Raw genomic sequence first — 25,246 nt, 5'->3', positions numbered from 1 at the left:
TTCATGTACGCAATTCTGTGATTTATAAAGGAAACATTGCTTTGTTTTATAGGTCTTAATATTTTTTTTGCATATGACATTTTTGGCTTTTGTGCGTGCCTAAATGTTTAGTAAGGATCTTGCGCAAAGTTTTATAAATGAGACCCCTGTAGCTAACATTTGTATTACATTAATTTTACACAGTAACGTTCGCTTTGTAGCAGTTGATACACATTTGATATGATATCTGAAAAAAGGTCATTTACTTTTTATTTACTTTGCTTGCTATCAGAAATAAAGTACTCTGGGTTCACACCAGCCGGTGTCAAATTCGTGCCTACCACGTCTAGTTTGCCGTTTGAACATTTTGAAATTACGCGGCTCATTCCCGCGTGAAATTCTAGTCATGAGACATTCACGCGGAAATCTGCATCATGGGAGGGTCTTTTGCGACTCCGCTTGCTTTCTGTAATCACATCACTACTAGACCATGCTCCTGATAGGTTAACACGGCGCGTTTTTCCGTTCAAAAGTTCACATTTTTCAACTCGCTCGTTTTCCACTGCAACCCTCAATTTGTGCCATTCGCGCGAATGAGACGGAATCTCGTCTGCCGCGCTACACGCCTCATTCACGCCGCGAGACCTCCAGACGCGCGTCAACGCATCTTCACATTGACTTAACATTGAAATCACTCGCGCTTGACGCCTCTACCGCAGCTGGTCTGAACGCAGCATAATGCTACGTACACATCAAACGCGGGGCATCGAGTTACTGGCTCCAGATTACTCGTGGGATTTAACTTCGTGTCATGCGAATTTTCACTCTAGTTCAATATTTTTCAACTAGGGCGAAGACGCGTTTGAGGCAAATAGCGCGCGTTTTCATGGTAAATGTGTCGCCCATATCGCGACATTTGCATCGCTCCATGCGAGGACGCGTCTGATTGCGTCTTTGCATTGACTTTGAATGTAATCTACTGCGCAAATCGTTGAACTTGCATCTGGTGTGAACCCACAGTCAGAGGACTTTGTTGTTATTGATTATATGCGGAAGTCTACCGAAAGTTACGTTTGGTCCACAAAAGCAGTTTGTTTATGTTGTTGCTGCTGACACGTCTATATGCAGCAATATCTTCATTTGTTTCATCTAAAGCTCAATGTCTACTGTCTTATCACTCCATTTCCTCAGCAATTCTTACTTTACAGAATGAACACAGCCTTGCATTATGCAGATTACACCTGTGAAGGGCCATCTAATTAGATTTGTCTACCCTGGCTAATAAAAGTGAGAAAGAGACCGTACAGTTTAGCTTATGGCTCAAACCGAAAGCGATATTTCTTCACTATGGCGGTTTGCAGAGGGTTATGGCTAGTATCACGTCGTGTAATGGCATTATTAGGCCGTGATCACTGTGAGCGATAACAGAGACACACAGCAGCAAGTGACCCCCGTTCCCCGATGATTCTCTTAATCTTATGCCATGATAGCTATTAAAGAAATTCATTTAAGCAGCTCGGGTGCCAGCCGGCTTTCTGTAAGAATGACTTTAATTGCTGTGAGTTATCGCCATGTGCTGATGTAATCGGGCTCACATCTTTAGGGGGGTTAACAAGTCTGACAAATTGATATAATACCAATGCGCTTCTTGCTATTTTAATGATCTTCTGATTCCTCTTCTCCCAGGGCATAGATGCTTAGATTTTTAACCGCTGTTTAATTGCACCCCTATCCGTACATGCACAATGCACAGTACGTGAAGCTTTGGATTATACTGCAGTCCCTGTTTAGCTCCGCTGTGATGGCCCTGCGGTGGGGTATCGGTGATTTATGGACAATTATAGTCTTTTTTTGTGAGTTAAGAGTTTGTGTATGTGTGTAAAGGAGATATGAGAAATGAGAGAGGAGGCAGGCTGGTTTCCTGCTGTAGTTGTCAGGATGGTACTTTTGGTGGTTGCATCCTTTGGGAAATCCGCCCGTGCAATCCATCCAAATATTTCACAGAGGTTCGCTTAACACGCCTAGCAAAATTGTGACATAATTCATAGCAAAACAAAGCCAGAACTGTGAAATAACGTCCATATCACTGTTGCTATTGCATACTTGGTGTTAAGGGGCCTTGTGTGGACTGAGATTTGCTGTTATGTTAAGGCCTCGATTATTGCATGGTATGAACAAAATGAAACAAAAATTATTACATTGATCCAAGGAGGTCAGGTTGGACACATTTTTTAATTGCCTTACACTACAGCTTTATGAATAAACCAGCAACCGTAAATTTGTGTAACTGTCTGTATGTGTGTTTAAGGTCACCCAAACGGGCCTAACCTGTTGTGATGCTGCAATGTGCTGAAACCAGTCTCTGCTTGTGTTAATGCAGATATTAGGCTGATTCACACCAATCTAACAAACCCCTAAACTGTGCATGACCATATTTAAACATGCATAGATTTTCCGGTTTGGGCATTGAGTATTTTTGGGATTTATGGTCACGAATGTGTATGAATTTGTAAAATAATGCAAGTATTTTATCTTGATAAACCTTGATTAAATTTAAATGAATAATGTTGTCATATGCTCACACATTAGATCGCATTACTTCTTTAATGGAAGATCGGGAAAGAGAATAAATAGTTTTTTACTATACACACTTTACTATTTAGCTTTAAATAAAAATTATGTCATAATTTACTCACCCTCATGTTGTTTTAAACCTGTATGAGTCTATTTACTCTGCTAAATGCAAAATAAATAAGATATTTTGATAAATTATTGAAAGCACACAGTTGAAGGTACCTATTGGCTTGCATAGTATTTGTTTTTACTACTATGGAAATAAGTGGGTATTTTTTTCTTTGTGTTCAACAAAGAAACTCATACAACATGGCTGTGAGTAAATGATGACAGAATCTTCATTTTTGGGTAAACTATTTCTTTAAACAGTTATGAAACAACAGAGTGAATATACACTTACCTAAAGGATTATTAGGAACACCTGTTCAATTTCTTATTAATGCAATTATCTAATCAACTGATCGCATGGCAGTTGCTTCATTGCATTTAGGGGTGTGGTCCTGGTCATGACAATCTCCTGAATTCCAAACTGAATGTCAGAATGGGAAAGAAAGGTGATTTAAGCAATTTTGAGGGTGGCATGGTTGTTGGTGCCAGACGGCCCGGTCTGAGTATTTCACAATTTGCTCAGTTACTGGGATTATCACGCACAACCATTTCTAGGTTTACAAAGATTGGTGTGAAAAGAGAAAAACATTCAGTATGCGGCAATCCTTTGGGCGAAAATGCCTTGTTGATGCTAGAGGTCAGATGAGAATGGGCCGACTGATTCAAGCTGATAGAAGAGCAACTTTGACTGAAATAACCACTCGTTATAACCGAGGTATGCAGCAAAGCATTTGTGAAGCCACAACACACACAACCTTGAGGCAGATGGGCTACAACAGCAGAAGACACCACCGGGTACCACTCATCTTCACTACAAACAGGAAAAAGAGGCTACAATTTGCACGAGCTCACCAAAATTGGACAGTTGAAGACTGGAAAAATGTTGCCTGGTCTGATGAGTCTCGATTTCTGTTGAGATATTCAGATGGAAGAGTCAAAATTTGGTGTAAACAGAATGAGAACATGGATCCATCATGCCTTGTTACCACTGTGCAGGCTGGTGGTGTAATGATGTTCGGGATGTTTTCTTGGCACACTTTAGGCCCCCTAGTGCCAATTGGGCATCGTTTAAATTCCACGGCCTACCTGAGCATTGTTTCTTTCCCTTTATGACCACCATGTACCCATCCTCTGATGGCTACTTCCAGCAGGATAATGCACCATGTCGCAAAGCTCGAATCATTTCAAATTGGTTTCCTGAACATGATAATGAGTTCACTGTACTGAAATGGCCCCCACAGTCATCAGATCTTAATTCAATGGAGCACATTTTGGATGTGGTGGAACGGGAGCTTCGTGCTCTGGATGTGCAGCCCACAAATCTCCATCAACTGCAAGATGCTATTATATCAATATGGGCCAACATTTCTAAAGAATGCTTTCAGGACCTTGTTGAATCAATGCCACTTAGAATTAAGGCAGTTCTGAAGGCGAAAGGGGGTCAAACACAGTATTAGTATGGTGTTCCTAATAATCCTTTAGGTGAGTGTATATAATAAAAAAAATTAACACTTCTTTAACATTTCTTTAATTCTGTATATGTTTACTTTTCAAAGTACATAACAAATGCAAATGTTTAGTTGGTGTGTTGTTATCATGTGGTCAATGAGTTGACAGTGCTCTTGGTTTTTAGTTTATATGGGTGTCAGGAAGGAAATGTTGGTCTAGATAGACTGTCGCAGTATATGTAGCAAGAGAAAAAAGCTGGTTGGCAGGATACTTTGTGTCTGAACTGTTATTAGTTTAATTTAACATATTTAAACAGATGTCACCCCTTTTCCTGTGTCCCTTTTTTCTGTTTCTCTTTGCAAATCTTTATGCCATTGCTTAAAGGCACAGTTACGTTCAGTGACAATTTAAGGCATGTTCACGCTTGTTGGTTCTCTTGGTTCTTTTGAGCCGGATCATAAAAGGAAAAAACAAAGTCCTTGCTCATTTTGCATTCACAATTGGTATTTTTAACCGTGATCTAAAAAAAATACCAAACCTAAAGGCTTAAAGATAAGGTCACGATCTGATTGGTCGGCTTTTATGACGTGTATATTTATGATGTGTCCAATGACTTCCAAGTGAGATCACAACCTTAAAGCCTCCTAACCTAAAAAAGGACTTTTAACCTCCTAAGACCTGGATGTCCACATACATGTTTGCACCATAATACTTCTTAGTTTTGTGTAACTGGAACCTGTTGTACACAAATGTGGACAATTACACTGCTTCATGTTAAAAAAAATGTGGTGGTTATTATTATTAATTGGTTCTTCCTAACCCCAAAATAGCTGCTCGGTAAGGGCGGAAACTATAGTAATGCAGGAACTTTACTAGGGCGGGGTTTTATCAGTGTGATGTCACATTAAAATGAGAATCAAAACATGTCTAATAAGACCCATTTGTTTAATGGGGATTTAAAAATAAGTGAGTGGATTTTTTAAGTTGCAGGGTGGTTGTGTTCACACATTGCCAATACACATTTATGTCCAAACACCTTGTAAAAGGGGAATTTGCATAATATGTGCCCTTTAATTATTTTTCTTTGCCTTTATTGGTTAAAATTATTTTAATTATACAGTTGTTCTATTTATTATGGAATGCTTTTAAATAAATGCTTTCTTTGTCCTGTTTTAGGGTGGCAACGGGCCCCACGAGCAGGTCACCTTCATGACGAATGAGCAGAAGGTCGCATCAAAAAGGAAGACGCATATCATTGTTGGGGTCATTGTTGCTCTGCTGGTAGTGGCAGCTGTGGTGGGATTTCTCGTGTGGCTCTTTCTTGGTACAAAGGTTTTCTTTTTAACCTAAAGCTAATTTCTGTCAAAATATTGTCGTGCTACACCCATTAATACTAACTGTACAGATTGCACCACTCTTATGTTTAGCAAAATATTGAATTCATTTGCAGTTACTTTGGATAAAAAGCATCTGTAAATGATTTCGGATAGATGCAATGATGTTATTTTGTCATGTTGTCTACAAAATTTAAGTTGCGCTGCTGGTCTATGACTGCATATCAATAAAAAATGTTTTTTTTTCTCAGTCAGGACTAAAGAATTGGAAGATGACTCCACCCTTAAGAAACCGGTCCCGTCCATGCTGGTTTACAGCGGACAAATGAAACTACTTAAACCGGAGTACAGCCCGGTTTATAACAACCCGGATAGCCCAGAATTCCAACAGGTGGCAAGGGATCTGCAGGGAATTATGAATGTTAAGCATTGAAAGCACATTAACACATGCTGCTTACAGAAAACATCTGTTGTAGGTGTGTTCTGTTGTGTAAAGCAGAATAAAGTGATGCTTAATGCCAGTGATAAAATGCAACTAACCAATTAATCGGGAGTCGTAAAGTATCAGCTTGAAAAAGTGATACAGCTGGGAAAATAAGTGTTTGACACATCAGCATTTTTATCAGCAAGAGGATTTCTAAGTGGGCTATTGACACAGATTTTCCGCCAGATGTAGCCATCAAGCCAAATATTGAATTCATACAAAGAAATCAGAACATTTAAGTATACAAGTTGAGTCATAATAAATAAAGTGAAATGACACAGTATTGAACACACTTTATTTAAACCTTTATTGGTGATTACAGCTTCTAGACACCTCTTTTATGGAGAGACCAGTCGTCTATATTGCTCAGGAGTAATTCTGGCCCATTCTTCCAGACAAATGGTCTTTAAATCTTGAAAAATGCTGATGTGTCTTCCCGCTGTAAATAAGCACTTCCCATATTTTTGTTATTGTGCTGTGCTTAAGTTTTCTGCCTATTTAGAAACACACTAAGGTTGCATGACCCCTGAGGCATGCTGACTCAATAGGCAGCTGTCTATATAGGCAGCGAGGAAGCTTTCTAGGTTTGCTGACAGGAAATGACAACAGCAAAGTTTAGGGCAGCTCTGATGCTTCACAACGCTGATATGAAAGCTATAGATTGCTGCAGGCTGATGGTGGAGAGTGACAGCCCATTCGTTTGTACCAGCTGTCATGTTGTTATATTAATATGCAAAGAATCATGACAAGGATCCCGGCTATTCTAAGACAAGGCAACCATTGCTTTGTTTTTTAATCTTTATAGTCTCTCTGTAAGGCATCATCATCTTCAGCATGTGGCTTTATACTAGCAGGCCTATTAGGTCCTGTCCCAAATGGCACACTCCGGACTTGTGGTCCTCCTCAGAGTCCACACTTTGATGACATCACGTAGTCCAGACTTTAGGGACCCTTAATGCGAGTCCACGTGGGTGCAACGGAGTCGTATTTTGGGACAGACTCGAGCGTCACACCGGAAATAGGTAGAGAAGTTGCCCGTCAGTGTGAGCTCCTCCCTTCCGTCGTCTGATTGGTCTGATTGCTCTTTCGCAAGGACTTCTGGGTTGGTAAAGTGCGCGAAGCCTGCTGCAGTGCGGGCTTCGCTGAAGACCGCATCAAGGGGGCAAAGGAGGCGCTGATGAGCACACTTCAAAGCGTAAAAATGACAGATGGGACACCCTACGGACTCGTGGACTAAGCGAGCACGCGCAATTTAAGGCCACGAGACCGAAAGTCCACATGAAGTGCGCCATTTGGGAAAGGGCCTTACTGTTTGATTTAGTTAACAACCATCTGTAGCTGTCAGGTTCATCTCGGTGAACACATACTGTCAAATGTGTGTGTTTCTCACCAACAAGCATCAAGTTGAGCCTTTAACAAAGGGGGTTAGTTGCAATGTAAAGGTTTAGTCACATTACAGGTTGATTTATGGGTTAATCACAGACAGAAATAATTTAGGCCAAAATCAAAAGGAAAATGAGGAATTGTAGTTTGGATAAAATTAATAAAAGCCTATTTTTTCATTTTAACATGAGTATGACATGTAAGCACATTCCCCCCCAAAATCTCATTGATGATATTATAATACAGAAATGAAAGTCATCTTCTCTGGACACAATGATTTATTATTGAAATTAGTTTTATTAAATTGAGATGATCCCATTATTTTTATATTACAGCTATGAGAATAAGGTTTTTGTATAACAGTAGGCTACTGAGTAAGTGCGTGTGTGTCATAATTCACAATGCTTACTTTTCTGTATATAAAATACAATTTCTTAAACATTTTGTGGTATAATCCTCACTTTTTGAGATTCATGTAATGCATGTTTTATTGTTTCTCACATAATATGTAATATATTTCAGTAGCAAAGGCTATGAAGAAAGATTAGAAAGAGGGTTCAGATGTTAAACATCTCTATAGACTAAATATGACCTCATTTACAGGTATCTTACTGATTTTGATCAGTGTGGCCACAAAAGACACTGATCCCAGATTGCTTTTCTCTTGTCATCATAAATGTTTTGCACTGCATATCTTTGATTATCTATATCAACTGAGATTAATCTCAAATAATGCTCTGTTTGTTTGCAGATGAATGACACGTTCACCAAAGATCCATTCCTTTCCAAATATTATACCAAGTCGGTCATCACAGCATTCAGGTACTCTTTATCAATCCTGACAGAGCTTTATATTGTGCTGTCTTAATCTAAGAGCTATAAAAAATATATATATTTTTTTAAATTAAAGAATGTGTCACCATTTTAATGCTTAGTGGTTTCTTTGATGGAGATTAATAACAGTCTCATGGAAACTGTGTAAAAATTCCGTTATTAGAATATAAATTATTAATTTCCAACACTATTAGTGAGGGTTGGTAAGGCAAGCGTAACTATTACTATTGCATAGAATTACTGTTCAAATCCTTAACCGCAAGTGTAAGTGTTAAACTTTAGCACATGCTGACGTGAATGAAACCTTAAATTGTTATTTTTCTATTAAGTCAGATAAAGCTGGTGTGCTGATTTGGCTTTAGCCAGCATGTAAAAACATAGCTATCATATTAATATATATATATTAGGGCTGTCAAAAGATTAATCGCGATTAATCGCATCCAAAATAAAAGTTTGTGTTTACATAACATATGTGTGTGTACTGTGTATAAATATGATGTATATATAAATACACACACATTCATGTATATATTTAAGAAATATTTGCATTTAAATACTGTATATACATTTCTATAATTTATATTATATATAAATATAAATATTTTATATATAAATATAACATTTTTTTCTTAAATATATACATGATTGGGTGTGTTTTTATATATAAATAATAATTATACACACTACACACACATATGTTATGTAAACACAAACTTTTATTTTGGATGCGATTAATCGCGATTAATCTTTTGACAGCCCTAATTATATATATATATATATATATATATATATATATATATATATATATATATATATATATATATATAAATATATATATATATATATATATATATATATATATATATATATATATATATATATATATATATATATAAATATATATATATATATATATATATATATATATATATAAATATATATATATAAATATATATATATAAATATATATATATAAATATATATATATATATATATATATATATATATATATATATATATATATATATATATATATATATATATATATATATATATATATAATATATATATATATATAATACACTCATACATATACACTTTTAAAAAGGATCTGTTAATATTTTACACATCTTTGTGCGTTAAGCTTTTAACACATTATGTGTAATTTTAACACATTATGTGTCATTTTGTGTTGATTTGGTGTTAAAATATAAAACAAGTTGTGTTAAAAGTAACACAAAATGTGTTGTTTCAATAATAACACAGTGATGGGTGGATTCTGGGACAACGCATTTAGTGTGTTGTCCCAGAATCAACACTAATGTGTTGTTTTTAACACATTTGTTCTAAGAGTGTATAGGGCTGCAACTAACCATTATTTTCATAATTAATTATTATTTCAAATAATCGACTAATTGCATGAAATATAATTGTTTACTCAATTACATGTTTCACTTATTATAGCTAAATAAGGCACTAAATTGTGGTATTTATGTTTAGAAGTGTACTTTTAAAAGTGCAAAAGTCCCACAATACTACAGAGATTTACTAATTTAGTCTTTTTGATTTTTATATTTTAAGCATTAAATAAAACGTTTGTGCAGCTCTTAAATAGTAAAACATTTTTAAATGTCAAAAAATAAATAAACAAAACAAATTGAGTCTTCAGGGATGTGCTGGTAAGGAAATCTTGCCACAGATTAATAAACTCATTTTAATTTTCAACTTTACAGTAATAAAAACCTGGATTTTCCCCTTACTTTAAAAAGGATGCGAAGTCTGTGATTCAAACTATTTTAATGAAAACCCAACAACAGTTATACTTGCTTATTAATGGACAAAATTAAACCTTTATTAACCACCGTTCGTTTGGGCTTTTGCTCCCATCATTGCCCTGTCAGGGTTGCCAGATCTGTGTAACAAAACCAGCCCAATGGCCATTAAAATTTTTTTCCAAAAGCATCCTAATGACTATTCACAGCCCAAATACCAACAAAAAATCCTTCATCCCCAATCCGCAGAAAAACATCCACCTGCAGAAAGAGGTTTAAAAATAGCCCAATTCAGAACTCTGCTAAAAGGCCAAGGACCTTACCACGCTGCCTTGCTTTTAACCAAGCTGATCATGCGGTGAGAAGAAAAAGCACCTGATAAACGTGCAGCTCATGTTGTATGAATAAACGTGCCTGATTTTGAGCGGGCTGTTTGCGTGGTCCGACGTTGGGTCAGGAACATGTAACGTAATAGACCAACTAATGTATCGACTAAAATCATATATACCAATATCTTTGTCAAGCACTACTTTTCTTTGAAAATATACAACAACGTTTTTGGTTCTGATGCAGTGACGGATTGACAGCGTATCACTGGAGCCAGTTTGACATCCCTGAGACGGACCTGGAGATTGCCCCACAGCTGACGGAGGATCGTGTGATCGAGGCTCTGCGGAAGAACATTCGGGCGGGGAGCAGACGCACGGGCACCATTGCACTCACTGACACAGACATCACTGCTTCAAGTAAGATATATTTGCTTGAGGTAACAGAGGTGATGATGATGATCACAGTGGTTTCCACAAATTATCGTATTGTCCCGAATATAAGATTTTTTTCAATACGGTTTACTGTCCCATGCATCTCTCACGCTGGCCCCGGGCCTTTATGTTGAGCCCTGCAATCATATTGTACACCTGCAAAAATGTGGTAGGTGGCGCCAAATACACATAAACCGGTTCACCTGGACTGAAACAACCTGATAAATTACAGTTGTTTACAGTAAGGCAGACTTCTACTGTTAAAAAAATATTAATAGGGTACATGGTTTTTCACAATGAGATGGACAGCATAGGCTAACTGCTATTAAATCCAGATGGACTGCAGATTATATATGATACTGTGTGCCATATTAAAGAATGTGGGGAACCAAACTGATCCTCTTTGATGTATGAAAAGTGTTTTCAAATTAAAGCATTTTCTTTATAAAAGAAAAGAGTATGTCCTGAAAAAGCATTTTCCATAAGGTACACTTTGAAAATGGGAGTTTTCTTAAAATCAGGGTTGTCTTCTATTCAGGACAATACGGTACTTGAAATTTACTAAAACCTTTCATTCTCTTGTACAGCAAATTTTTATCTTATGCAGTAAATTCTGCTCTTTCCTGTATAGATTTATGGGTGCTGTTTTATGCTGTGTCCTAAATTAGTAGTTCAGGGGTCTCCAACCTTTTTGTGAGCAAGGGCTACCACAATAGGTAAAACAATCTGAAGGGCTACTTTTTTGATATATTTTTGATATTGTTATTTATTTTATTAATGTTAACATTTTTATTATTAGGTTGGTTTCTTTAATGTATATGCAATGAATAAATATAAAAATTGAGTCTTGTGCTTTTCGGGCAACTCTGTGCCCTCGTGCACCCTGTTGGAAACCACTGTAGTAGTTTATCTAAAATCTGAAACTGTCTCATAATTTACTCACCCTCATGCTATCGTGGATATGACATATAGCACAAATATCCATCATTAGACCTGATTTTTCAGGTATTTAATCAGTGTGCCTTATTTTGATTGGTTGAGCAGCATTTTTATTGGTTTGAACCACAAAACATGTGATGTCCATTCCAATGGTCTGAGAGGGGTTAAAGTAATCCAATGGGTTAATAAATGTCTTCTGAAACAAAAAAGTGCTATGAGGGTTAAGAAATTATATAGTTTTTTATATATATTGGTGAACTGTTCCTTTAAAGCAACACTATGTAGTTTCCATGTGAAAATGACTTACAGCTCCCCCATGTGGTTGAAAAGCGCAACAGTGCCTGGTATTAGACACTCTTCTGCAGGCAGGGGGAGGGGCGGGGCTGTGTGCTCTACCCTCCACCGCCACTTTCAGAGTTTGCTTGTAGCAGCTAGGAGGCTGCTCAGGTTGCAGCAACAGTACAATTTGTCCAGATAAGAGTTGTTCTATCACTGAAATAATTTTAGAGACATTATTTAAAGGTAAAAAAACCTACATAGTGTTGCTTTAAAGTGGTCATTAAATTTTAAATTTTATAAGAGGCCATTGTACTATGAAAGCATATTATTTTAGTCTGACCGGTTTGTGCAGCATGTTTCTTAAGTGGATTGGTTTTTTAAACCTGTAATTCAGGCTTTTGCAAGAAAGCTGTTATTGGATGAGCCCGTGCAAATCACACTAAACGCGTCAGGAATCCTACAGACCGATTTCAAGAGGAGCAAAGTGCCATTGATCATTAAACATGCAAAACGAGCATTTACATAGAAGTCTTGACAGCACAGCAACAGTAAAAGCCCATTTATTACTAAGACTCAGAATAAAGGGGTGGAAAACTAAATTATAACATTTTATAATTGTAACTGTAGATGCCTGACCTATTTGATCACATATTTAATAATGATACTGATAATCACTTGGTAGCCTGTAATGCACTGTGTTGCCTCCTCTGCTGTGCAGATCAATGCAGCAGAGTAAATCTCTCTTTCTGAAATGAAGCTGTTACTCTCTGTTCCTCTCCTGTCCCCATTTGCATCGTGTACATGGGAGCACCAGGCCTGATTGACACCCCTGCACCGAATAACGTCTCCAAACAGAGACCTGTGTAGCTGTGCTAAAGTAAAAACTGTATTTGTGAACGCTGGAGATGGAAGGGCAGGAAGAACAGAATGGCTGACAGGCTTCTGCAAAATGGAAGGAAAAGGGACATAAAAAGTACAGCATGAGTCATTTTCTCTCTCACTCTCTCTCTCTCTCTCTCTCTCTCTCTCTCTCTCTCTCTCTCTCTCCCCCTCTCTGCAGAAACAGACCCTCGGATGGCCCACGAACCCAAATCCAGTGAGTAAAGTGTGTCCCATTTCAGTCACCACTGCGCTGTAATTTTCCACCTGGGTTGTCGAGCTCTTTCCTGTCACTCATTGAAAAATGCCTACCCGCCTCCATCTCCCGCTTTCCCTATCTCTCCCTTTTTCCTTACACTTACCTATCTGTGCACAGCAGTGCAGAAAAGTGAAGAAAAATATTTTTCAACCTCGGAAACTTTTTAAAAATGCTGCTTTTCAAGTTTTTGCACCTTAAATGTTGTTTGTTTTTTCACTTTATAATGAAATCAAAATTGACATGATTTGAAAATGTACCTGAAATGGTAGTAACACTTTAGCATACGTTTATATTTGAAGAGTTTCGTTGCAACACAAGATAAATCAATTTTTTTTTTTTTTTGTCAAAACATGTTTATTATTATGTTATCATGTTATTATTTTGTTTTATGGTTCTATTTTTTAAGTTATGAAGGTTTAAATCAAAACAAACCAACTGCAGTTGAATTGAAATTAATTGGAATGCACAACCAAAAAACGAGATTTCTGAACAATTAAAAAAACGGTGGTTATCTTGTTTTGCAACAAAACTCTTCATTTGTTAATCTTAGCAAATGCATTAGTTATTGTAGCATGCACTAACAATGAGCATGTCATTTTTAAGGTATTATTAATCTTCATTAATTAATATAGTATTAGTTGTATTAGTTGTTTTCCAAATCCAATTTTTTATGTTAGTTTATTGTGTATTCAGTAACGTTTAACATGAATTAAGTTTAATGAATGCTGAATAAGCATTGTTAATCGTTAGTATATTAGCCAATGCATTAAAGGATTAGTCCATTTTCTTAAAAAAATCCAGATAATTTACTCACCACCATGTCATCCAAAATGTTGATGTCTTTCTTTTTTCAATCGAGAAGAAATTATGTTTTCAGAAGAAAAATCCTGGAATGTTTTCCTATTTTAATGGACTTTAATGGACCCCAACACTTAACAGTTTTAATGCAGTTTAAAATTGCAGTTTCAAAGGACTCTAAACGATCTCAAAGAGGCATAAGGGTCTTATTTAGTGAAACGATTGTCACTTTTAAACCACAACTTCTCGTCTTCCTCCGGTCCTGTGATGCGCCAGCGCGACCTCACGTAATGCGTCATCACGTCAAGAGGTCACGGATGACTTATTGAAACTACACCCCAGTGTTTACAAGTGTGGAGGACCGTTCCGACGTTGTTGTATGTCGAATGATACTAATTAATGTCTTTGTGTATCAGTTATTGTTTAAAATGGTCCACAAATGTGCGTTTCATATATGTAACACGTGACCTTTCGACGTCATTACTCAATTACGTCAGGTTGCGCTGGCGTGCCACACAGCCGGAGGAAGAAGAGAAGTTGTGGTTTAAAAGTGCATATTTTTTTATTTTTCTTGCCAAAAATGACAATCGTTTAACTAGATAAGACCCTTATCTCTCATTTCTTTTTATTTTTTCAATGTCAAATGTGACTTATGTTTTCCTATGTTTCTCAGAGAAATGCTTTTACAATCTTGAGGCTGACACCACCGAAAAGAACTTTGCGTCCCCTGACCACCCTAACAGATACCCAGCCAACTCCAGATGCCAGTGGCAGATTCGGGCCCCTAAGGACCACGCCATCCTTGTCAAGTTTAGGACTTTCCACGTGGAGGATGACTGTAACAATGACTTTGTGGCCATCTACAATTCTCTTAGTCCCGACAGCACTCGGGCCATCACAAAGTGAGTCATGGGATAAAGGGGTAGTTCACCCAAAGATTGTCTAATTTCTTTTTCTTTAAAAACAACTTAATTTATTGAGTCTAATAGTTAATAACAGTGGCATTTTGTAGTCAGCTTTTGAATCACATTTGTGACCCATCATTTTCTTATGATTTATTGTTTTCTACATACAATCATACTACATAATGTGAAAATATAACCTTTGTATCTTAAATATTTACTAAGTAAGGTCAATGATTGAAAGGGTCACATTTGTGGTACAAATATCAAAAGTGGTCAAAGGGGCATGTAAGTGCGGCATTCGCTCTCAGTATAAAATATTCTTTTATCCACACTAGCTACGTTTACATGGACACATTTTGCCTCCATCGGATTAAAATTCTTCCGATTAATAAATCCTATCATAGCATTTACATGAACACTTAATAATGTGATCGGATTGATGTGCGTGTTTATGACACAAGATTTACATCAGATTTGATCATTTGACATGCTCACAATGCACAAATATAGTTTAACGCTGTTTCAAGATTTGCTTTGTGCCTCACTGATTATAAAGCAGCAGCAAAAAAAGCGTATTTTATTTCACGCACTGCTGCAGAGACCGTTCGCGAGAGCGAGTCCAAACATACGCGTTTGTTGATCAGAGTATAAATCATGGACTGACCAGACAACACTGTCTTGTATCACTTTATGGGGAATTGGAAGGATAATAGGAACAAGATTAACAAGACAATCACTTCTTGTGACTTTCTTCAACAAAACAAACTCGAGTTATTTGCGTCACATGTCATTACGGCAATTCTACGCCATTGCACCTGTAGGTGGCGGAAATGCACCTTTCAGTGGGTTTGCCAACCGCCATTAAAAAAAGAAAAGATGGCACATGCGCAGAGCGTCCCAGTTTCAGTTATCCGTCCGATCAAGTGTATACATGTCATTTTGAGCGGATTACAAAAGGTATAAACCACCCCTAACAAGCGGATTAGATTGAGGTGTTTACATGGAGCATTTTATTCAGATTGATCATTTAAACGGATTACAAATGTCCATGAAAACGCAGATACTGATAGATCAGATCAATGCTTGTTTGTATAAAGACTTCTAATCATTTATGATTAAGCAGAACATTTTAAAAGTCAAGGACTAGTGATCCCCGATAAATAAATTTTTCTATTACCGTAATTTTCTGCGACTTATAGTCAGGTGCGACTTATATGTCAAAATTAATTCATGTTGACTAACATGAACCAAGAAAAAACAATACTGTCTACAGCCGTGAGAGGGCGCTATATGCTGCTCTGGTAGCCAACCCTGAAAAAATTGACTGAAAACAACTGGAAATCTGTTAACTGAAGCATTAACTTAAAGACAACTGAGAAAGACTTAACACAAACAAAATACCCCCCCCCCAAAAAAAAATTCAAATTCTGCAGACTACAAACTGCAGGCAGTAGTCTTTTCAGCCTGTTGTTCTGTGTGCTATTGTTGGTTGAATAACTTGCCTTTCCAGATGAAATGTCTGTTATCGGGCTTGGATTTTTGTGAAAAAAAATGATAAATAAATGGGACTTATAGTCCATGGCAACTTGTATGTTTTTTTCATCTTCATGGTACATTTTTTGACTGGTGCGACTTATACTCCGCAGCGATTTATAGTCCGGAAATTACGGTACTTAAATTTGATGTTTGTAGTAAAAAAGACACTCAGTGTCACTCAATTTAAAGCCAAAGTCAAACAGAAAGTAAAATAACCAATCATTATTCACTTTTTAACATGCCGTTATGTTGTGTGACGTACAACACCACAGTAGTTTAACACACTTAAACCAAACAGTAACGTGATATGTCAAATTAGTTATGTCTTGTAAACAGGGTCCGAAATGAACACCCGCCAAGCGCCAAATGCGGGTAGATTTTCCGTTTGGCGACTAAATTCAAAAGGCTACCCGCCACACTGGCGGGTGATTTTCATACCAAAATATTAATGCAATATAATGTGTTTGCCAGTAACTGATCTGGGAACGAGGTGAGCTAGCCACAAAACGTCTCTACGCTCCAAGTCTCGCACTAGAGACGGTCTGTTGCTAGCTAGTACTGCAGGTAACTTGCGGTCTGCAGCTATCTGCTGCATATTAGCTATCAAAATGCGTCCCCGCCCTGCCCGTCGGGCTATCTTGACTTATAGGGAGGAAAACATATATTTAAATGCTTATGCATTCTTTCACAGATTTGGATGGGTAATAATGGTGTATGAAATTCAGGCATTGGGAATTTAAATTACGTTTGAGCGTGCGCTCGAGTTTTACTTTCACTTTCGCGATCGCGCGAAAAGACGCAGTACAGGAAGCAATCCGTCAGGATTTGTCATGGATTTGTTGGGCATATCCTCCAACTTCGTCCTGTCAGTCATTACTATCCTCACGTAAGAAAATTAAATCTCTCGCAGCAAGCTTTAAAGTGATATAGATTGTACGGGCAGTGAAGAGAGTGACTCTGTGCAGAATCTCTCTTAAAGCGACAGTAGCCCCTGTTTTTCTGATCGCAAAAATGATCCAATCTCTAACTGGATGATCCAAACTGTGAGTTTTGTGACCCACTAAACCACTTTTAAATGGTGATTAAATCTGGTGTGTGGGGATGAGCAGGAAAAGTTGGTTTACATGGAAATCCAGTCTTTTTGTTTGTTTAAAAAACAACAGCATCAAAACGACAACAAATTTGTGTTTTGATAGATGTTTTGTCTTAATATTCTACATTAAAAGTACTGTATTTTGTATTCGGGCTACTTGCATTCATTTTGGGCTACTTGCATTCATTTTGGACTACCAAAAACTGAAGAGTGCCTGCCCAAGGGCTACCAGGGATTTTGAAATTTTGCGAGCCCTGCCATGAATGCAGCAAATTAAATTAATGTACATGTGACAAAAAAGGCTGTTTATTATTCTGGCCGGTAAAAAATGTGTTTGGCTGGTGGATTTTTTTCATCTACCAGTCCCCGTGGCAGGTGAGCCAAAAAGTTAATTTCGGACCCTGCTTGTAAATATGTTTTAAGTACTTAAAAAGGGTATATTTTTTAGTTTCACCAATTTTCTGTTTGTCTCTTATTTACTGTATCATGTTGGCAAATTGGCCATAAAGCTTTCTTAATATCATCATCGGCCATAAACCCCATATCGGTCGACCACTATCAAAAGCACTATTTTCTTAAAAGATTAGTTTTTTCTTAAAAAAAAAAAAAAATCCAGATAATTTACTCACCACCATGTCATCCAGAATGTTGATGACTTTCTTTGTTCAGTCAAAAAGAAATTATGTTTTTTGAAGAAAACATTCCAGGATTTTTCTAATTTTAATGGACCCCAACACTTAACAGTTTTAATGCAGTTTAAAATTGCAGTTTATAAGGGTCTTATCTAGCGAAACGATTGTCATATTTGGCATGAAAAGTGGAAGAAGATGCACTTTTGGACCACGGCTTGTCGTCTTCCTCTGTTCGTGTGACCCGCCAGTGCGACCTCACGTAATTGCGTAATGACGTGGAAAGGTCACGTGTTACATATATGAAACACACATTTGCGGACCATTTTTAACAATAAACTGACACAAAGACATTCATTATTATCATTCGACATACAACAACGTCATAACGGTCCTCTTTCTCCACACTTGTAAACACTGTGGTGTAGACCCTTTTACAGCTCACATGATCAAATGACGTGTTAGCAACTCGGAAAGTTTATTAAAACGGTTTCCCAGCATCAAAATGTCTGGTTGTTGCATTGGTGGAACTAATACTAATATACATGTATATGAATTTGGCAACTTTATTTTTGGCCATATGCTCACGTCTTCTATCCACTCCACTTTAGTACACGGATCTGGTAGCTGTGTTAAAAAAGTTGATAAAGTCAACTTTTTAAAATAACTTTCTCTATCTGTGTTGCTTTAATGCTGATTCTTGCCATACTTCCGTTGCCTAAATGCGCGTGCATATGCTGCCACGTCTTCATTGTGTACAAACAGTAAAAGGGCCCATCTGTGACCTCTTGATGTGATGACACTTTACATAAGGTTGCGCTGGCGCGCCACAGGACCGGAGATGGGCGAGAAATTGTGGTTTTAAAGTGCATATTTCGCTAGATAAGACCCTTACGCCTCGTTTGGGATCGTTTAGAGTCCTTTAAAACTGCAATTTTAATCTGCATTAAAACTGTTAAGTGTTGGGGTCCATTAAAATGAGAAAAATTCTAGAATGTTTTCCTCAAAAAACATAATTTCTTCTCAACTGAACAAAGAAAAACATAATTTTGGATGGCATGGTGGTGAGGAAAAAATCTGGATTTTTTTTAAGAAAACAGACTAATCCACCTGTCCGATGTTGATTTAACTTTAGGTAAGGTCAGTGCAAAGATGCGATACACATCCTGCGGTGCTATTCACATGAATGACGCTGTGCGAATTGAGCGTTTTGGGCGTTTGACGCGTGATTCGCACAAGTTAAAAAATCTGGACTTTGGCGGATATTCACACCAGATTAACTAATCAGGAGTTAGCTCTAGTAGTGACGTGATTATGACATAGCGAGCTGAGGCAAATATACAAAACAACAATGGTGGACAAAATTATCGTTGTTGAACGACACATCTTCGTACTTTCATAGAAACGGGAATAAAAAGGAATGTGCTTTTGAAAGTGATTGAGGAGGTCGGTCAGTCTATTTGGTTGTAATAAACATTATTTACTGAATTTGAGCTATTTATACTGTATATACATATTGAGACTACAAGCTAGCTAAAGCCGGCAAATTGAGAGTATTCACATCTGTATTTCATGCTCAAATGAAGCAGCTACGCGCGAATAGCACGATTTATTTGCTTCATTCACTTCTGGTGTGAACACCCAGTCAGAGTTCTTGCCAAAGATTGGTTGGTAAAGACCACCTGACCTCTTCTGTGCCTCTCAGCTAAATTTGAATGTTTAATCACCTCGTGCTAAGCTTTAGTGAAGGGGACCGTTTTCTTCTTGATAGTGTTATTTGTTTTCCTGACTATAACAAACACATCATCTAAAGGTCATAATCTGTATTGTGAAAGCGGTGAGTTTTAAATGTAATTTTACAGCACCACTCAGCTACTGCGCCGTTTCCAAGGTGACACAAAATTTCTGTGAGCCATGGCAATTCGGTTCTTAATAACATTGTTACGCCTCGGGTATCTCTCTCTCTTTTTCTCTCTATCTCTGTTGTTAGGCTTGCAAACTTGATATACCGTTTGACTTTGATGCTTGTCGTGTAGTTTCACACAAGATTACATCTCCTTTAATGCAGTTTACACACTTTATTTAATGTAGGGAAGTGTGTTTGTTTTGTTCTGTGAAGAGGGCACTGCAGGTGGAAGTCAGATAGCATTGAAGAAATGTAGCTTTAATTGTGTTTTATGGTTGCAATTATCATATTTGTTTCTAGATTCTTTTGTGTGTGTTTTTTATTTCCTTTTTTTTAGATGCACCAATACAAAAATATACCACAACAAACAATACATGAAGAACAGATGTTGTAAATGATGCATAAATATAATGTTCAGGTTACATTTAGTCTGGGTAGAAATGTAAGCTGGACATTAATGAGATTCACTCATGCAGTTTATTCAGCAATACGTGTACATTTATGTTTATAACTATTTCATCCGAAGAAACTTTGGTACACATTTTTCATTGCGTATTCCCTGGGGATCGAACCACTGATCTATATAAATGACTGGATTGCGCATAGAACGCTTAACGTAACAGCGTCAGGTGAAGACAGCGCAGAGTTCGAGCCGCCATCTTGGTATACCCAACCGGCAGACGGCGTCATTGACTTCCATTCAAAATCATGTTTTAAATTCATCCGCTTTACAGCGTATCAGTCACGCAAGATTATTTTTAGGATATGTGTACGTAAATTAACTGTTAATTCTGGTGTTATTTGCAATGTTAATGCTTTAGTCGGGCAGGAAAATGGATTTATAAAAAAACGTTAAGGTGAGTGTGTCTGCTGCGTTCTGTTAATGACACGGGTATGAATAAAGTTTTTTTTGACATTCAGCTACACGGTCAGCGTTATTTCTCTAAATAAGTTGAGGTAACTTGTAAGTTTAGATAACATAAAACCAGCAAATTATTGCATGCACATACGGTACAAAGTATGATTATTTATTTAGATTTCAGAATGAGCACGTTTGTCATTAATACTAAATATGTTGCGGTCTATCGTTCTTAGCCACCCCTCTCTATTCGCTGATTGGACCTGCAGATTTTTGCAGGAGAAAACGAAACCCTACACAGCAGTCCCAGACGTAATACTGAAGCGAAATGAAAATTAAGCGGAAGCACGTAGGAGGGCGGAGCCAGGCTAGCTTTTGTGTTTTATAAATTGCATAAGCACCACCTAGTGGAAAACAGTGGAAATATGGATTGCCGTAAAAACGCGTCTTTGGCAGGGTAGCTTTTTGTAAGAAAAAATGCTTTTATTGGCCGATATTGGTCGATATATCCTTGCATATCTAGTTAATGCAGTATTTTAACTTTCTTCCCATCAGCATTTTAAAAAATATTGCCTACCAGCATTTTTTATGGTTTTCGCAAAAGTTTAATGCCTTCCAGAAAATGCTCTTCTTTATTTATTTATTTGTGTACATATATATATATATACATATACATATACATATACATACAATATATCAAATATCACCCTACCTTTATTTGTTCTCTTTTTATCACCTCTCAAATATGTGTAGGTTTCTTCATGATACCACATTTTTTGGTAAAAAAGCTGAGATAACTGCGTTTTGTGGCGGACTTTTGATAGATTTCAGATTCAGAGCAATGATCAAAACATACACAGAGTTTGAATGTTTGCCCTATGGCAATTTAATAAGGATTTAATAAGTTGAGTAAGAGTGCCACCTTGTGGAAAGCGTTTTCTCTTAATTGACGAGGTAACTCGTCAATGGTGGGGAAAGAATTACTATGATATATGTTTAATATTCATTTTTTACCATTCAACTATTTTACTGGCTTTTAGACAATGATCATTTAAAAGAGGCATTTTAAAAAAAAGACAGTGTACATTAAGATAGGCAATGTTTTATATACAGTACTAACGGCTGCACATCTGAACAATACGAAAATAAAAAAAGGAATACCAAAATTATAGAGTATTTATCTATACAGTCATGTTTTGTAACATTGGTGCATGTTCTCATTACAGGCAGTGTGGACTTCGACCCCCTACAAATCCTCTAGAGGTGACTTCTTCTGGTAACGTCATGCTCATTAATCTGGTGACGGATGCTGTCCGGAGGCCAGGATTCAGAGGGGTTTACCAGGCTATTCCTGTTATGACTGGTAAAATCTATGATCATCCAGTTTGCATGCTGTATCATTAAAGTTGACATCTAGTTTAGATTCGTCTTTGTTCACGTTTACTGATGTGAAGGTGCAGCCTTGAAACTTTAAAATAAATTAGAATACTGATTTGGACTGAAAGCACTCAACATCATTTTTCATTTTCTCTTTTACCCACTTTAAAATCTCCAGCTGGAAGCTGTGGAAAATCTCTGACCAGTCCTACGGGAAACTTCACCTCTCCTTATTTTTCCAGTTTCTATCCTCCATTAGTGGATTGTTTCTGGAACATCAACGTAAGAATCAAATGTTTTACTTTTTTCATTGAATACCAACAGACATTACTCTTGTTTTTTTATTTAAATATTTAGTTTTTAATATATATTTTATAAACTCTGTAATATGTTATTTATTCTGTACAACAGTGGTTCTCAAACGGGAGGTAGTGATGGTGCCGGGGGCACCAGTTTTATATAATTCATCACAAATTGAATTATATAATTCATCAAGGCTAATCACCATCGCTACATTGTATACTTTATTATGTTTTGTTAAATTCAAATAAAAAATCTGAGATAGTTTTATATCATACTTTCTGGGGGCGGTGCATGAAGGGGGATGCACCGTACACAAGAGGGGCTGCACGTCGAAAAGTTTGAGAATCACTGCTGTAAAGCACAAATGAATTTGAAAGCTTTTTGTGAACAATAACAAAATGTCATATTTAGGATGAGGTGGTCATTAACCATAGTGAAGTATTTATCAAATACTCATGAAGGTATTTAAATGATTTGTCTTGAGGAACATTTTGTGTAATCTGTCTCCAGGTCGCTGCGGGCAGGAAGATAAAGGTTGAGTTCAACATGTTTCGAGTAAAAGAACCAGGAGTGGATGTTGGCTCCTGCCACAAAGATTACGTAGAAGTGTTGGGTAAAAAGTAAGTCCTGTTATAATCCATTGCACTGTAGCAGAAAGTTTCACATAAGAAATGTATGTTCATTGAGAGTAAATCTCTCTTAAAGGTGCATTGTGTAACTTTCAGGAGGATTCTTAACAGAAATGCAATAAATATACTTATACCATGGATCTGTTGAATGCTTTATTCTGATTGGTTGAGAAATGTTCCACGGGTGTGCATTATTTTTTGATAACCGCACACCTAACTTGTCAAATGTCTTAAAAATAGGCACCAGAACAATGTTTGTGGTAACCGTGGTATAAGAGGAATAATTGACTCTGGTCCTATTTAAAAAAAAATAATGCACACCCGCGGGATTACCACCTTGGGTGTGCATTATTTTCTTATAATTCAATGGCCCGTCATCAATTATTCCTTACATAACTTTATTATTAGTCATGTATAAACACATTACATAATGAACAGACAAACTGTTCTTATAGAGCGCATTTTTTCACGACATTGTCTCAGACGACCAGGGGCGGATCTAGAAAATTATTTATGGGGTGGCATGAGAACTACGAGGGGCGGCAATGAAGTAAGCATCCTTGCATGATTGTCGTGGATACAAGAATTGATATACTGTGTTTTCTATAATCGGTGTATACACTAGACCTCAAATTTTTATAACATAAAAAAACGCAACAACAAATGTTCCTATAAGTACCCAAGCAGCTACCTTTAGCATCTCTACTGTAGCACCCTTTGTCTTATTACTAAGTTAATACATACATCTTACCATTATCTAAAAACACGGACTGTAACCATGATGAGCAAGGTTGAACATAATGGTATAAAGCCTAAGTTAAAGTTTATATTAATGTAAAACATATTTGAAAGGCACAAATCTCTTTCTCTCTTAACCCCTTTTCTTTAATCCTTTCACTCACTTCATGATGGATTTCTGTCTTTTCACTTCTTTTTAGCTCTTTGCCATCCATACGTTTCTTTCTTTCATGACTTGATCCTCTCCCTTCCACAACATATTTTTCTGTTTTATTTGTACCTTCCACTCCCATAGTATTTGATTTTTCTATTCTTTTTGGTTAAAAAAAATGGATATCAGACTTTCTTTTCGTATCCTGGAAAATGCAGCATTAAGTTGTCTTTCAAGCTTTCTAAAACATACACAACACTGAATAGTTTTGTCTCCTTAATGAAGACAAATAAAAACATTAGGCAATATCATAACGAGTGATTTCATATGCACGTATGGAATATTTTTATTGCTGCAGTAGCTAACAATACATGATGGGCAGCTAACTCTAGAAAGAATTGCTTAAAAGATATTTACTGCTTACACAAACCTGTAGTTCAGTTGTTTTAACTACCAAGCAACTACCTCAGGCAATATTAAACAATCAATTTTTATCCTGATGCAACATTTATCTGTAAAATATGACCATATTCAGTACTCTGATTTGCTGATGTGATGCTCAACTTAATCACTTAAAGACACTAAAAAGAAACCACTAATGTTTTTCCAGCATGTGATGATGTGAGGTGCTTTATTAGATCAGAATTACTTGCTGCTACAGACGTGAAGAGACTCTCTTCATGGGCATAAGTTGCACGTTCATAAACATTCTTGCCTTTCGCCTCAACGATGGAAAAGTAACGTTTATGCTTTTTATACTTTGTGTTTGCGTCCGCTACCTTTGTTTTGAGCTTGTTGTACTTGCCATCGCTCTGTTGTTGCGGGTTTGTGCGACTCGGATCACGGATGGACTGCAGGGCAAGAACCGGGCTGCATGTGAGTGCCTTGGATGGGGCGATGCATCCTTTCACGGCAGTTTCCAAAAGTCTCCAACCATGCCAGAAAAGATCGCTAGATTTGTCCTAGTCGCTTTTTTAATAAAGTCGCTAAAGGGGTCTAAAACGTTTCTTAATCTAGTGACAAAGTCACTAAAGTTGGCAAGACTGCGCGGACTAAGCTTTCTGCTCGGACTGACTGTGTGTGCATGCTTGTGTAATAAAATCTTCTGCCTCTGGTTGGCTAACGATGGAAATTAAGCCAATCATCATCAGCTATGTGGTTGTCCCACCCCCTCTAAGACACACACACACCAATCATCGTCAGATATGTGTCTTCCACCCCTAAACACACGTAGAGACAAACTACATTGCCTTTCTGGTTAAAAGAGCCTACTCGGGTATATATTATA

At 37.0% G+C, this 25,246-nt stretch overlaps 1 protein-coding gene across 1 annotated transcript in view; it reads left to right on the top strand.

Annotated features, from left to right (window-relative positions):
* Window positions 1–25,246, top strand: part of st14 (ST14 transmembrane serine protease matriptase) — a 53,683-nt gene that overhangs the window by 8,295 nt on the left and 20,142 nt on the right. The window contains exons 2-10 of the mRNA XM_073862555.1: window positions 5,287–5,434; window positions 5,696–5,866; window positions 8,070–8,133; window positions 10,491–10,663; window positions 12,957–12,992; window positions 14,506–14,734; window positions 21,987–22,123; window positions 22,316–22,419; window positions 22,951–23,060. Coding sequence (XP_073718656.1) covers window positions 5,287–5,434; window positions 5,696–5,866; window positions 8,070–8,133; window positions 10,491–10,663; window positions 12,957–12,992; window positions 14,506–14,734; window positions 21,987–22,123; window positions 22,316–22,419; window positions 22,951–23,060 — 1,172 coding nt within the window. The remainder of the gene's footprint in view (window positions 1–5,286; window positions 5,435–5,695; window positions 5,867–8,069; window positions 8,134–10,490; window positions 10,664–12,956; window positions 12,993–14,505; window positions 14,735–21,986; window positions 22,124–22,315; window positions 22,420–22,950; window positions 23,061–25,246) is intronic.

Source organism: Misgurnus anguillicaudatus, chromosome 24, assembly GCF_027580225.2.
Source record: "Misgurnus anguillicaudatus chromosome 24, ASM2758022v2, whole genome shotgun sequence".
NCBI classification, from domain to species: Eukaryota; Metazoa; Chordata; class Actinopteri; order Cypriniformes; family Cobitidae; genus Misgurnus; species Misgurnus anguillicaudatus.
The sequence above is the reverse complement of the archived record's forward strand: the minus strand, read 5'-3'. Positions and strand labels throughout refer to the sequence as shown.